Source organism: Sinocyclocheilus grahami, unplaced genomic scaffold, assembly GCF_001515645.1.
Source record: "Sinocyclocheilus grahami isolate Dianchi unplaced genomic scaffold, SAMN03320097.WGS_v1.1 scaffold481.1, whole genome shotgun sequence".
Taxonomy (NCBI): domain Eukaryota; kingdom Metazoa; phylum Chordata; class Actinopteri; order Cypriniformes; family Cyprinidae; genus Sinocyclocheilus; species Sinocyclocheilus grahami.
Genome location: NW_015505660.1, coordinates 410,482 through 423,559, shown reverse-complemented (window position 1 = coordinate 423,559; position 13,078 = coordinate 410,482). Strand labels below are relative to the sequence as shown.

The 13,078-nt window shown below is 38.8% G+C and overlaps 2 protein-coding genes across 2 annotated transcripts; both read left to right on the top strand.

The window, feature by feature from the left end:
* Window positions 1-3,132: 3,132 nt before the first annotated feature.
* On the top strand, window positions 3,133-3,834 carry cxcl8b.3 (chemokine (C-X-C motif) ligand 8b, duplicate 3). Its single transcript, XM_016236088.1, has 3 exons — window positions 3,133-3,245; window positions 3,407-3,545; window positions 3,655-3,834. The coding sequence occupies exons 1-3, from the start codon at window positions 3,179-3,181 to the stop codon at window positions 3,725-3,727; spliced, it is 279 nt and encodes a 92-aa protein (XP_016091574.1). The 5' UTR covers window positions 3,133-3,178; the 3' UTR covers window positions 3,728-3,834.
* A 3,160-nt stretch (window positions 3,835-6,994) lies between these two features.
* Window positions 6,995-11,240, top strand: cxcl19 (chemokine (C-X-C motif) ligand 19). The gene is made up of 3 exons (XM_016236087.1): window positions 6,995-7,086; window positions 9,020-9,155; window positions 10,827-11,240. The coding sequence occupies exons 1-3, from the start codon at window positions 7,032-7,034 to the stop codon at window positions 10,933-10,935; spliced, it is 300 nt and encodes a 99-aa protein (XP_016091573.1). The 5' UTR covers window positions 6,995-7,031; the 3' UTR covers window positions 10,936-11,240.
* The last annotated feature ends 1,838 nt before the right edge of the window (window positions 11,241-13,078 follow it).

The window sequence follows — 13,078 nt, the reverse complement described above, 5'->3', positions numbered from 1 at the left end:
GATGCACCTGTATATATATATATATATATATATATATATATATATATATATGTTTTTAATGTGCTGGTGGTTATGTGTGTATAATCTTTCTGTGAGATTTCTTTGCTGTGTTTTCCGGGACCTGTGTTTTTCTGTCCTTTTTAAGGTAGGTCCTCTGTGAGCACCCCTTTGCTGGATTCAGAAACCAGGTGCTCGACTGGCAGTGTTACCTCACTCGTCGATATTGTGTCCAGCTGGTATGATAGCCCTGGTTCCAGCTTCATGCTTCCTGGACCATGCGGCCAGGTCAGAGCTTCTGCGGGAGCTTTCTTGATCATCAGGCCCCCGGCACGACACTGCAAAAAAATTCCTGGATGTCCGGGCTCCAGGATATCCCCTCTTGGCATCGAGGCATCGAGCGGGAAGTATAGGTGGCATTTGCGGGAACCTTCTTGTGTAATGCTGTCTCAGGCAGTGCTGCCCTCACCTTAGAGGGTCGTATTTGAGCTTGCCTCTCCCGTTTGGCCCAGTACCTCCGGGTATCTGTGATCAGATGCCTGGAAATTTAAATCCATGCTATGGTAAGTGCACACGCTGAAAAGAGCAGCTTTTCACAGGTTCTGGTTCTGTGCACTTTCCGAAACCCACATACACACCTGGAACCAGTAGCATCAGGTGAACTTGGCCCTTCCAAATCCGCCTCTCTGATGCTATGAGCATTGGAACATGCGGTAGGTCGAGCTCCCCTCTCGTTTGAGAGCTGGGTGTTTGCCCCCTCAGCTAGAGATTTACTGCTAGCCATTCCAACTTTATGTCTTAGATCGAGTTGGTGACTCTCAAACATATTGGTTTTAGAGCTGGGTGTGGTGCTCCCTCTGCTAAGTAAATTATTGCTAGCTGTTCCAGCATTGGAACATGCAGTATGTCGAGCTCCCCTCTCGTGTGAGAGCTGGGTGTTTGCCCCCTCAGCTAGAGATTTACTGCTAGCCATTCCAACTTTATGTCTTAGATCGAGTTGGTGACTCTCAAACATATTGGGTTTGGTATGCACCATTCCATCTATGAGCTGCTCTTTCAGAGTGCCACGAGAGCCCCCTTAGAACGGTATCCTAAAATCCATGTTATGGTAAGTGTGCACGTGAAGGCTTTGTGCACTTTCTAAAATCCACATTGTGGTAAGTTTGCACGCTAGTTCTTTGCGTTCTTCTCTAAAATCCTGTAAGGTGAGGGCTTTGTGCGGTTGCTTTGTGCCCTTTCTTGAGCTGGTTTAAGTCCCGTTCACCTTGGGCACCACTCTACTTAGGTATCCACTTAGGTACTTTAACAGGGTGTGGCCACTAGAGGTCTGTTGAGACAGTTCCTTTCAGAGCTTATGCAAGAGCAAGCGGTAGCCCCTGTGTGACAGGCCAAGATTTAGTGTGATACTAGGTTCTTGGTCGTAACCCCTTAAAGGAATCCATTATGATTCCAAGCCTTGAGCTCTACCCCGGGCCCAGGAGTCTGGCCCTAACAGGTAAGTTGGGTATGTAGCCTAGGCCTTTGGCCGTAGGGGATAAAGTCACGGACAGCCGTCTGACGTCCTAGGGGCAACTCACCATGAAAATGGTAAAGTTGGTACTTAGTGCTCGCCATGGTTCTGGCCCGCACTCCCCTCAGCATGGCGGCGTGGGTATATCGTTCCCTATAGCGACCACTAGAGGACGCAGTTCAAAGTTCCCTTGAAAGGGAATGTCTCAGGTTACTTATGTAACCATGGTTCCCTGAGTAGGGAATGAGACACTGCGTCCTCTAGGCTTTCTGCTATGCTTCGAACGCAAGTTTCAGATGAAGACGTGAACGACATGTTCTCCCGGCGCCTATTTATTCTATAATCGCACCGGTAGTGATGTCATGGGCTGTCACCGGCCAACATGTTGTTGGTGTTTTTTCAATGTATGCTTCAGACACGGGTCACGACGAGGCGTCCCCCATAGCGACCCCTAGAGGATGCAGTGTCTCGTTCCCTACTCAGGGAACCATGGTTACATAAGTAACCTGAGACATTTTTGTAGGCATTAAACTGCCAGAATTTTAAAAGACAGATTTCTCCGTTTGCATTGAACTTTCAGCTTCGTAACTTTGCAGATATTGTTTATGATCAAACAGCAACATTACATACTAACTAACATTAAAAAAGTGAAATCGCTATCAACCACCCCTTTAATCTTTGAGTTTGTTAATTACCTCAAATTTTGAGTTCTACCAATTTATTAGGGTTTACAGTATGCATGTTCACATCAGAAACATTTGTTTTTCTTATCAGTTATAACACTGTACATATAGCTATTGTTCTTATTATATATTTCAGTTGATTAAAAATTTGCATATTATAATGCAACGTAAACTATTATAATTTAAACTCTATTACATTTGCTAATAAAAACTAGCAAAAGTCAGCACATGTACATTTCTATTGATCAGCTTTGATAGATCAGCTGTGCTGGGGAAACAGTTTTAAGGGTGAATGGTATTTTTCTACCTTTCAGATTTCTTTGATTCAAACAAAGTTTCTCATTTGTGCAGCATGAGAGGCTCGTCAGCTGAATGAGTTTTTTGAGAATTTGGCTGTTTGGCGTAAACACCAGAGGACTGCCTCGGCAAGTGTTTGCAGCTTTCAACATGTTCAAGTAGTTTCTCACCAAATTTGCATGTGCCATTTCCATCCATATATATCCAAAGTTTATGTAGGCCTCTTTGTAGTAAGAGTGCTTTTCTAGCTTTTGATCACCTAGATAGGACCAAAAGGGCACCACTTTAGGGTCAGTGATTAAATGCCCCCCCCATATTACATTTATTACATTCATATTACATTTATATATTACATTTATGACATTTTATTGGCTTTTCATCAATTCACAAACATAAGGAAGGCCTGCCTTACTTACCTCAGATCATTTCTGGTTGAAAATGCTTCTCAAACTGTTAAAAATATATCATCAGTAAGTGTTTAAAAAACATGCTTTATTCTAATGCTCTTGGGTTTCTTCACTGGAATCTGGGTTCACTGAAGGAGGACCTGTTGCACAATTGGTTTTGATAAGTGTGATGTCAGCAGTGGGGTTCTTTAAAAGAGAAAGTCCCACCAAAGTATACACAAAGTAAATTTCTTGAAGAAACGTCTGCAGCTTTACTGTTCATATGCTTAGGCATTAATTGCACAATGAGGAAGTTCACCACATCAGCCTTTGTTTTTCTGACCTGCATGACGCTGCTGTCCACAACAGAAGGTAAGCAGAGTCACTTTGTGAACATGATTGACAATATCCATTGTTTTTGAGAGTATTTTAATGCATTTATTATTATTTAAAGGTTTCTAGTATGTGTTGAAAAAGTTTTGTAAGAGCTTACAAAGAGGCTAATATTCTTATTTCTCTCTCATTTCATTTAGTCATTGCTGCCAGACTGCCGGCCCAACAGCTACGCTGCCAGTGCGTTAAAACGTATTCGGGAAAACCAATTAACCCTAAACTAATACAGAAAGTACAAATGATTCCTGCTGGAGCACAATGCAAAAACATGGAGATCATGTGAGTGTGACATAAACCAAAGATCAATGCAATGCAGACGTCTGAATGCATGGTGGATGTGATTTTGATGACCAGAAAGTGCTCAACATTATTTCTTTGTCTCATACAGTGCCACTCTGAAAAATGGACAGACGTGCCTCAATCCCAGAGATGAATGGGTGAAAAATATCATCAAAGCATGATTCCCCATCTGTGTTTGCATGCAAAAGTGTATGAGTTTTCTTGCTTTATTTTGTATCACACTGTAACGCTGAGTCAGAGGCGTGCGGATCCATTTGCAGCTTTTATTAGAATAACAGGCAGAGTAAAACAGGCAGTATTCAGTCAACAGCGTCACGTACAGCAGGGGTAATCCAAGGGAATAAACAGTGGCAAAGCGAGGGTCGGGGCAGGCGGCAGAGAATCAAACTAGTTAGAACAGTCCGAGGTAATACACAAGAGAAAACAAGAAAGGGGATAAACGCTCAGAAATGTAGCCGGGGCAATACAAGACTTCGCAACCATAGAGTGTCTGAGAGCTGTTTAAATAGGGAAGCTAAGGGGGAACACCTGTGCCGTAATCAGCCCCAGGTACGGGGTGTCTGGGAAATGTAGTCCATGAACGTTAGTACTCGGGAGAGGGTGCCCTCCGGAGGCCATCGGAGAGAGCCACAGAGGCCTGATTCGTGACACACACATTATTCTTCTGCATATTTCTGCAGAGCTGTGAAATGCAACAGTTAAATGCAAACATTGTATCATCCCCATTGCAAACTGTTGCAGATGACTTGCTCATTAGAGAAACACATTCTGACAAAGCAAATTTAAAATGTGCATAACAGAAAATGTTGTATTGTCATTTTAGCTGAAAGCAATACTGCTGACTAACACTTTGCATGAATAAAGAAACTTTTGCAATGTAGAAAATACATAAAAAAATAAAGTCTTTTGTTGTTGTATTTCAACGATCTTCAGAAAAAGTTATTTTTCCACTTCACTCAACATGATACAACCTGTTTTATTTTTCAAAATATTTTAAATGATTTTATATTAGATTTAAACATTTGCAGCATGACTGAAAATCAAGGCACTGATGTGTTTTATTTTCTAGCTATAATAAACCTAAGAAAATTGCATTAAAAAGTAATAAATTCCACAGAAGGAAGGTCATATGGGTTTAGTAACATGCAAATGATCACACTATTTATTTTGTGGCAAACTATTGCTTAAACATGTTTTTAAAAAAATGTCTGTGGGATTGTTTGCTCTCTGGGAAAACGTCCTAATGGTGATTTCATAACGCATAATAAATGATGCAAGATGCTCTTTTACGTCCACTGATCTTCTCTTTGAAGTGCATAATGGTATATAAATGCTTAATGTACCTTTGCACCAGAAGTTTCCACATCAAATGCTTTTCTCTTGCATAGAAGTCATAGCAGTGTACTGTATGAGTGATAAATGCACCTGTGCTATAACTTGTCATGAGATTTTTTGATTTTCTTCACGCATATGCCTCTAAACTGACGCTGACCTCTTTCTTAATTTTCTGGCAGATTTATCTTTTCTGATAAGATGATTCACTCGGCATGTGTGCTTCTCTCATCGTGTGCTGTAGTAAGACTGCTGCTCTGTTCAGTCTCACAACGTGCAGCAGAATGAATTATTAGACCATTATAGGAATTTTGTCCACAGATTAAGAACTACTTGCAACACATATAGCACAGTTTAGTAACTGTTGAGTAGTGACCCAAAAATTAACCAAATAATAAAACGCAACTACTATTTAATTGAGCATATAGTATAGGACAACAAAATAAATTGAGATATTATAATAGAAGTTTTAAAAGGGAGGGAAATGCTTCCTTTTGGTGTTAGCATCTGTACAGTCAACCGTATTTTGTTGCAAATTCTTCTGTCACTTCTACAAAATATCGCTAAACAAGGTGCAATGCTGGTGAAATAATTTTCACTCAGAAATTGCTATTAATTTTCACAAATAATTACAAAGGAACAGCAAGTAACAGCAGCTGGTGGAAACACAAAATACACACGGCAACATTTGATACTGATCCTCCCCTTGAGGGACTCATTATTCTGTTCCTATTCATCAAATTCTTGTGAAACTTCTGTTTATGTCCCAGTTGTTTAACTTTTTATGTTAATACAAATATTTGCACATGTTAAGACATTTGCTGTAGATAAAAGCAGCTGAATGTGAGATGCTCTTTCTTTTTTTTGCTCAGTATCAGCATATCATAGATAGATAGATAGACGTTCCTGTCCTGATTGAGGTCAGTGAATTTCACACTATCAGCAGTACAACAGGCTGTGCAAACAAATTTATACACACACACATCCGAAGTTTATTGCTCTTTTATAGCTCTACAGACTTAAAAGACTTCAACTATTAAAAGACTATTCAATTACTGTGCCTCAGAAGTTCTGAAGAAGAGATGAATAGCAATCACAAATAGGTAATCAGCTGTGAATGGTTTTCGAATTAATGTGCAGCCCAGACCATTTGATTTGGGAAGAGTTGGATAATAAGTGTTTGAGATCATGCGTTTTAAACCATATGAGTTTAAACTTCTGATATATGGTTTTCTGAGTGCACACGGACAGAAAGCGGCTGTCACAGCATGTGAGTACTAAACTAAGTTCTCATTCACACACAAGTTTACGTTAAAAACACACAAGTTACAAAAACAGTCGGTTATGTCTGTGAAGGTAAACAGCTGGGAAATAAATGTTTGAGATCGCAAATCTTAGCCCAGTTTGAGACATTGTTCAGATCTCTCCTTAAAACTCAGGTGACACAACTGTGAAACAACTGGGGTATCGAATTTAAATAATCACAATATGAATATTAAAATAATATTTAATCAGTATATGATTAATCACTTTGATGAACTGTTTCTGTTGCTCAATTGTAATGGCTAATATTAATTATACAAATGGCAAGTGTGAATATAAATATCAAGCTATTAACCAGGTTGATTAACATTTATATTAACATTTCATATGTACATCATTATTTAGAATCAATATTTATATAAATTCAATATGTATATAATATATTATAATTTTGCATTTTATTAAAACTATTATTTGATTAATGTTACATTTAATATTTGGGCTATTAAATACATTTTCCAACTGTGGTAAGCAGTCAAATGAAAATCATGCACTTGACGTATTTGTTTTTTTGGTTAAAACAGTCTGGGACTCCAGGGGGATTTTGACCGTGGTAACCGGGCCGAACATGAGATGCATCCATATGACACATGGCTGATGAACATGTGAACAGATCCAAACCACATATTTACACACAAGCCTTCACACACACGCACACAGAACGATTAGGGAAGTGAAATAAAATCACTACTTTGTAGATCACGAGGCCTTTGAAATCATAATATATAAAAGGTTGTGCAGCAGCCCAAATAACAGCATCTGATCTTCAGAGTTTCTACACAGAAATCGACTGCAGAAGCTTCAACAATCATGAACGCTTTCCTGATGTTAACCGTTATTGGAGTCAGCATCGTTCTGTCTGATGGTAAGCTTCGTCTTCACTATATGTTTATTATATTTAGCTTAAATTACTAGTAATTAGCTGGTTTGTTGATGGTTTACCAGGTCGAAACCAGTTCCACTGGTCATCAGCCAGCGGGCAAAATATTCAATTTTTTTTTTAAACAAAGTACGTATATTTAAAGCAGCTGTATGTAGTTAAGTGAGTGGAATTCACTGTTGTAAATATATCACTGTTGATTATAGTGAATAGCTGTACACGTGCATTTGTTGCTGACATAAAACAATCCGCCATTTTCGCCGAATTCGTACCCGCTCAAAAGGAGCGTGGTTAGTGATGGGAGAAATTACAATTTTCGAATCTTTAAATCAATTTAATTATTTGCTTCGCAAAATGATTCACTGTTTTGAAGCGCTCGAAACGCCACACGCTAGTGATGCCTGCTGGTCAAGCCGGTTTAAATGCAACAAAATCTCAGCTCGAATATGCATAAAAACTCTTTTTACAAACCAATTGCAAATGTTTTGTTGACAGTCTAATCTATTAAATGCAATTAGCAATTCATAAAAATACCAATAAATACGAAATATCTGTATAATATGTGTTCTTTTATTCATTCACAGGGCTTGCGTTGTTTGTTTTTATGGAAGACCTGGCTAAACAGGCCAAGACACTAATTACTACTAGCCTACTATCCTTCCTTTAAATGTCATTAAAATGTCTACAAATTTATAAAATTGATGCGAGACCTAGATTAATTAAAAATCACAGACACTATAGTTCAAGGGTTTACAGATCGTCTACTAGTGACGAACCGTTGAAATATAGAAACATTTCGAAACAATTACGCAGTAAAGAAGTCTCTGAAATCACGTGACTTTGGCATTTTAGCTGTTCACGCTTACTTTAAATTACTTTAAGAAGCTTTCACGTCCTCGTAGAACTCGTAATTTCAACTTGTGAACTGGGAGTTTTCTGAGAGCTACAACTTGTACCACCTGACCACCTCAGATTCATTACAGTCTTAAAAATAAAGGTGCTTCTAAAGGTTCTTCACAGCGATGCCATAGAGGAACCATTCAGTCAAAGGTTCTTTAAAGAACCATTTTTTTATCATCTGAAGAACATTCTTTTGCCACAAAGAACCTTTTGAGAAACAGAAAGGTTCTTTATGGAACCATTTAGACAAAAAGTTTCTTCTATGGCATCGTGAAGCACCTTTATTTTTAAGAGTGTAGGCGCTATGCTTAGGAATTGATAGTGCAAGGGTGTGAACAGCTCCAAGTAGAACGTCACGTGTTGTCATCTCGAAATCACAGTAATTACGACATGGCGTGAATGCAGCATTTGATACGCGCTCCGAACTCCTGATTCATAAACAAATGATTTGCAAAGGTTTCTGAGCTTCACAAAGCAGTGCTTCGAAAGCAACCATCACTACAGGGATTTTTGTAGAAACCATGACTCAGTTGTAGCGGCTATACACATTCAATTCAACAGTTTTGAAACTAACATTTCAAGGCAAAAACTTACATATGGAGCTTATTTAAATGCCAGTTTCATTCAAAATGTGGCCGGTGACTCTCATGTGAGTCCCTGTAGCCTACACTCTAAAAAATGCTGGGTTGTTTCAACCCAACTTTAGGTCAAATATGGACTAACCCAACCGTTGGGTTAAATTTTTACATTAAATTTTTAACCCAAAAGTTGGGTTAGTCCATATTTGACCCAAAGTTGGGTTGAAACAGCCCAGCATTTTTTAGAGTGTATACATCATCTACATTTCAGCATCTTCCGTGGAACCGTGATGAACTTGCTTCCCATTTCCTCAAAACTGTTGCACGCTACTGTTTTACAAACCCGTTTGCACAAGACCATTAAATCACATGTCAGTTTACAGTTGTGTAACTGCTGGACACACTTTCCCAGCCTGCTGACGGTTGTGTTCCTCCCTCAGCCGTGCAGCCTCTGGGCGCGGGTTACAACAGCCGCTGTGTGTGTCTGAAACTGGAGTCGCGGATCATCCCACAGGAGAACCTGCGGCGCGTGGAGATCCTGCCGAGAGGCCCGCACTGCAAGACTACTGAGGTTATGTAAGTAGGCTATTTCCTCACACCAGTCACGTGTCTTTCTGAAGTATTCCGATTGACCTCTCAGTTATGAGACCGGATGTTGTAAATGTGAATGTCTGAGAATGTGTTTTTGCATTATAGGGCTATAATATGGCTTACTGAACTTAAGCATGAGTTTCGGTAGTTTATAATTATTTGCATATATTTTCACATTGGGTTTTATATGAAAACACACCCTGAGGTTCTAATAAATCATATTTATTTAAACCAAAAACCTAAATACACTGCCGAGATGTTTTTGAAAGAAGAATCGAATGCTCACCAAGGCTGTTTTAATAATCAAAAATACTGTAAAAACACAAAAAATTTGAAATATTATTATAATTTAAAATAACTGCTTTCTATGTGAATGTATTGTAAAATGTAATCGATTCATGTGATCAAAAGCTGTATTTTCAGCATCATTCCTCCAGTCTTCAGTTTCACATGATCCTTCAGAAATCATGCTAATATGCTGATTTGCTGCTCAAGGAACATTTATTATAATTATTAATGTTGAAAACAGTTGTGTTTCCTAATATTTTTCTACAGGATTCTTTGATGAATAGAAAGTTCAAAAGAACAGCATTTATTAAAATATAAATCTTTTGTGTCATTTTACAGGAGACATAGTATGCCCCTTTTTACACTATGTAATATAAGTCTCTGGTGTCCCCAGAATGTGTCTGTGAAGTTTCAGCTCAAAATACTCCACAGATCATTTATTACATCATTTTGAAAATGCCTATTTAGAGTGGAAGTAGAAACACAATGTTTTTTGACCTGTCTCTTTAAATGCAAATGAGCTGCTGCTCCCCGCCCCCTTTTCCAGAATAAAGCTGCACAGCTCATATCTGCTAAAAACATCTGTTTTGGTTCTGATTCTCATGTTTATCGTGCTGAAATCATGCGTTTTAAACCATATGAGTTTAAACTTCTGATATACGGTTTTCTGAGTGCGCACGGACAGAAAGCGGCTTTCACAGCATGTGAGTACTAAACTCGACAGTCGGTTAACGGACAGTCGGACATACTAAACAGTGGGTTATGTTTGTGAAGGTAAACAGCTGGGAAATAAATCGCATGTTTATTTTAGATCTGTGCGGCAGCAGCAATATACAGTATATAAATCAATAAATCCACTGCTCTGTTGTCTCCTCTGAGGCTGGGACTCTAAACAGTGTTCTGTGCTCGTCTGTGCAGCCAAAGACAGAACAGTTAGCATGTTTTGCTCAAACTTTCATCATGGCATTAGAAGTACACCGTTGTCGCTTGCGAAATCAAATGACGGCGCCGTGGGTGGAAACTCACAGATTAAGGCGCGGTAATATTATAATGAGATCTCTTTGCAACGTCACCAAGGGAGCGAAATCAGACACGCTCGTTTTTTCAGACGCTTGCAGAAAAAGGCTTCCCAAAACAAAGTTACTGAGTTAATCTTTTTCACGTTTCCTCAGTTAGTAGATGCACCGGGGACCTGATTATAGCACTTAAAACCTGGAAAAGTTAGATTTTCATGATATGTCACCTTTAAATGACACTTGAACAATTTAATGCATCCTTGCTGAATAATCCTTGCATTACTTTTTACTGACTCCACACTTTTCAACAGTAGTGTATCTTCTACATATATATATATATTTATCTTTTCAGTGCTGGTTTATCGAGTGGAGAGAGGATCTGTCTGAACCCCAGGACACCATGGGTTAAAAAACTCATTCTCTTCATTGAGAGAAAGGAGCGAGTGACCAAGAAAATGTAAACGACATTGATGTTGTAACTTATATTTCTTTGACTCTCACTACTCACAAGACTCACTAGAAGAGTTTTTGCACTTGTATGCTATTTGTCATCTCTGACATATTTTTGGTTCCTGTAGAATAAGATTTCTGTTTGTTTGTCTTGTATTCTGAGCCTCTCATTTTGATTGATACATGTTTGTCCTGACAATAACTTCAAGATGAACCAAAGTGATGTGTATGCTACACTACAGATACCGTCTTGTACACTGATTTTCATTTTACACTGATACAAATAATCAGTTTTTGGTGTTGCTTGTAATTGCCATTTCACTGAAAACATTTGGAATGTATGGATGATGTTTTTAATAAATCATTTCTTTAATAACATCAATTCTGCTCACTTTCCTTTGAACAGATGAGCAACATTTTCGCCAGAAATCATTTTCCACATAAGTTTTTCTTGCATTCTGCATTTCACAATGTGGTTTCAGTCCAGATGGATTAGAATTGGTTGAACGGCCAAATGAGAGTCTGATGCGATCACTAAATCACGAACCTCATTCATTATCCAAAACATATTTATTAAGAACATATATATTTGAGATTATGACAGTCCATTTTCTAAAGAAATCCACCTGCTGTCTTGGGATTGTATCTATCACAATAAAATCAGATGCCTCTGAGAATGAACCTTCATATGAAAGCCAAAGACAGGATGAAACTAGACATTACTGATAACAGGCTCATTTCTTATCTGTACAGTGTGCATTTATGGCTCGTGTGAAACTATGCTGATCATTTTGATTCACAGAAGCAGGAAAATCAGTCATGATTCACGAAAACGATATCCGTTTGATTGCATTTGGATGTGAAGATAAAAGATCATTCAGCAGATATGAGTATTTCCACAATTCATCCTGCACAAAACTGCCACAGCTTCCCATTCACTAAAATAAGATATGCTTTTTTCAGCGTTGTCTGTTTTGTCTACATCAGTTTATTATATTGTTGGCAAGAGTACCTCGTCCGGCCAGATGAGCCAAAAATAATCACCCCCTTTAAAATAATCACGTTTTGTTTCGTTGCAGTCTGAAATGAAGATGGACACAGTTTTTGTTTTATCCAGCTGTATTTATTCATTGCAACTTACGACACCCAAGTGAAAGATATAACACCAACATGTCAGAAAAAAAAAAACAGAATCACTGAGTTGGAAAAATGATCACCACCCACCTTAAAATGACTTGTAAACTCAATCAGGTGTAGCTAATCAAGATTTTACCTCAGAATAAAGTCATGTCTGTGAACACCATGACAGAGGCTCATTTGGAGCAACTAAATAAAGTAATTTATTGTTATAAATAAATGCATACAAATACACCGGACAAACAAAAGACATGAATCAATGAATAAACTTGAATTAATACATAATTAGATAAATAGAGAGAGAGAGAGAGAGAGAGAGAGAATGAATACATACAATATATACATAGCCTAAATAAATATTATAGATAGATACAATATATACATAAATAACAGACATAAATAAATAATATACATATTCTAAAAAAAAATATATATATATATATATATATATACACACACACACACATTTACAGACTGTGAGCCCTACAATATACTGCCGCCTAAATGCTGCTGTGCCAATTCTTTGCTTGTATTTGGAAGATGGATCTGACCTCCGTCCAAACCTCCGGCTTTCACGACAGTCCATCACGTCCCTCATCGCTGCTTTGAAGTCAGATTCTGACCATGGCTGGGAGAAAGATGTTGAGGTGCTGGTGTTTCTCTACTGGCTGGCCCACGCAGCATCGTACAGGCTGGTGTCACTGGGCTTTGACATCCCAAAGTCCACGGTGCATGACATTGTGCACAGAATCAGCAGGGCAGTCATCAGTGTTTTGAGGAGGCTGATCGCTTTCCCGACCCCGGGTGACCTGGAGGCAGTGGGGGCAGGTTTTGCGCAGCTGGCTGGATCTCCAGTTTTCCACATGGTAGCTGGTGCAATAGACGGATGCCACATCCGGATCAAGCCACCAGCAAGTGATGCCCCATGCTATTGTACCAGGAAGCTGTTCCACTCTGTTCAGCTGCAGGCCATCACCGACCACAAGGGGAAGTTCCTCCATATCTTTGTTGGATATC

Bases quoted from the DNA above. Each gene is read 5' to 3' on its own strand.
- cxcl8b.3 (XM_016236088.1), top strand. From the start codon at position 3,179: ATGAGGAAGTTCACCACATCAGCCTTTGTTTTTCTGACCTGCATGACG. The intron at 3,246-3,406 runs GTAAGCAGAGTC...CATTTCATTTAG, and splicing joins GCTGCTGTCCACAACAGAAG to TCATTGCTGCCAGACTGCCG. The intron at 3,546-3,654 runs GTGAGTGTGACA...TGTCTCATACAG, and splicing joins TGCAAAAACATGGAGATCAT to TGCCACTCTGAAAAATGGAC.
- cxcl19 (XM_016236087.1), top strand. From the start codon at position 7,032: ATGAACGCTTTCCTGATGTTAACCGTTATTGGAGTCAGCATCGTTCTG. The intron at 7,087-9,019 runs GTAAGCTTCGTC...TTCCTCCCTCAG, and splicing joins CAGCATCGTTCTGTCTGATG to CCGTGCAGCCTCTGGGCGCG. The intron at 9,156-10,826 runs GTAAGTAGGCTA...TTATCTTTTCAG, and splicing joins TGCAAGACTACTGAGGTTAT to TGCTGGTTTATCGAGTGGAG.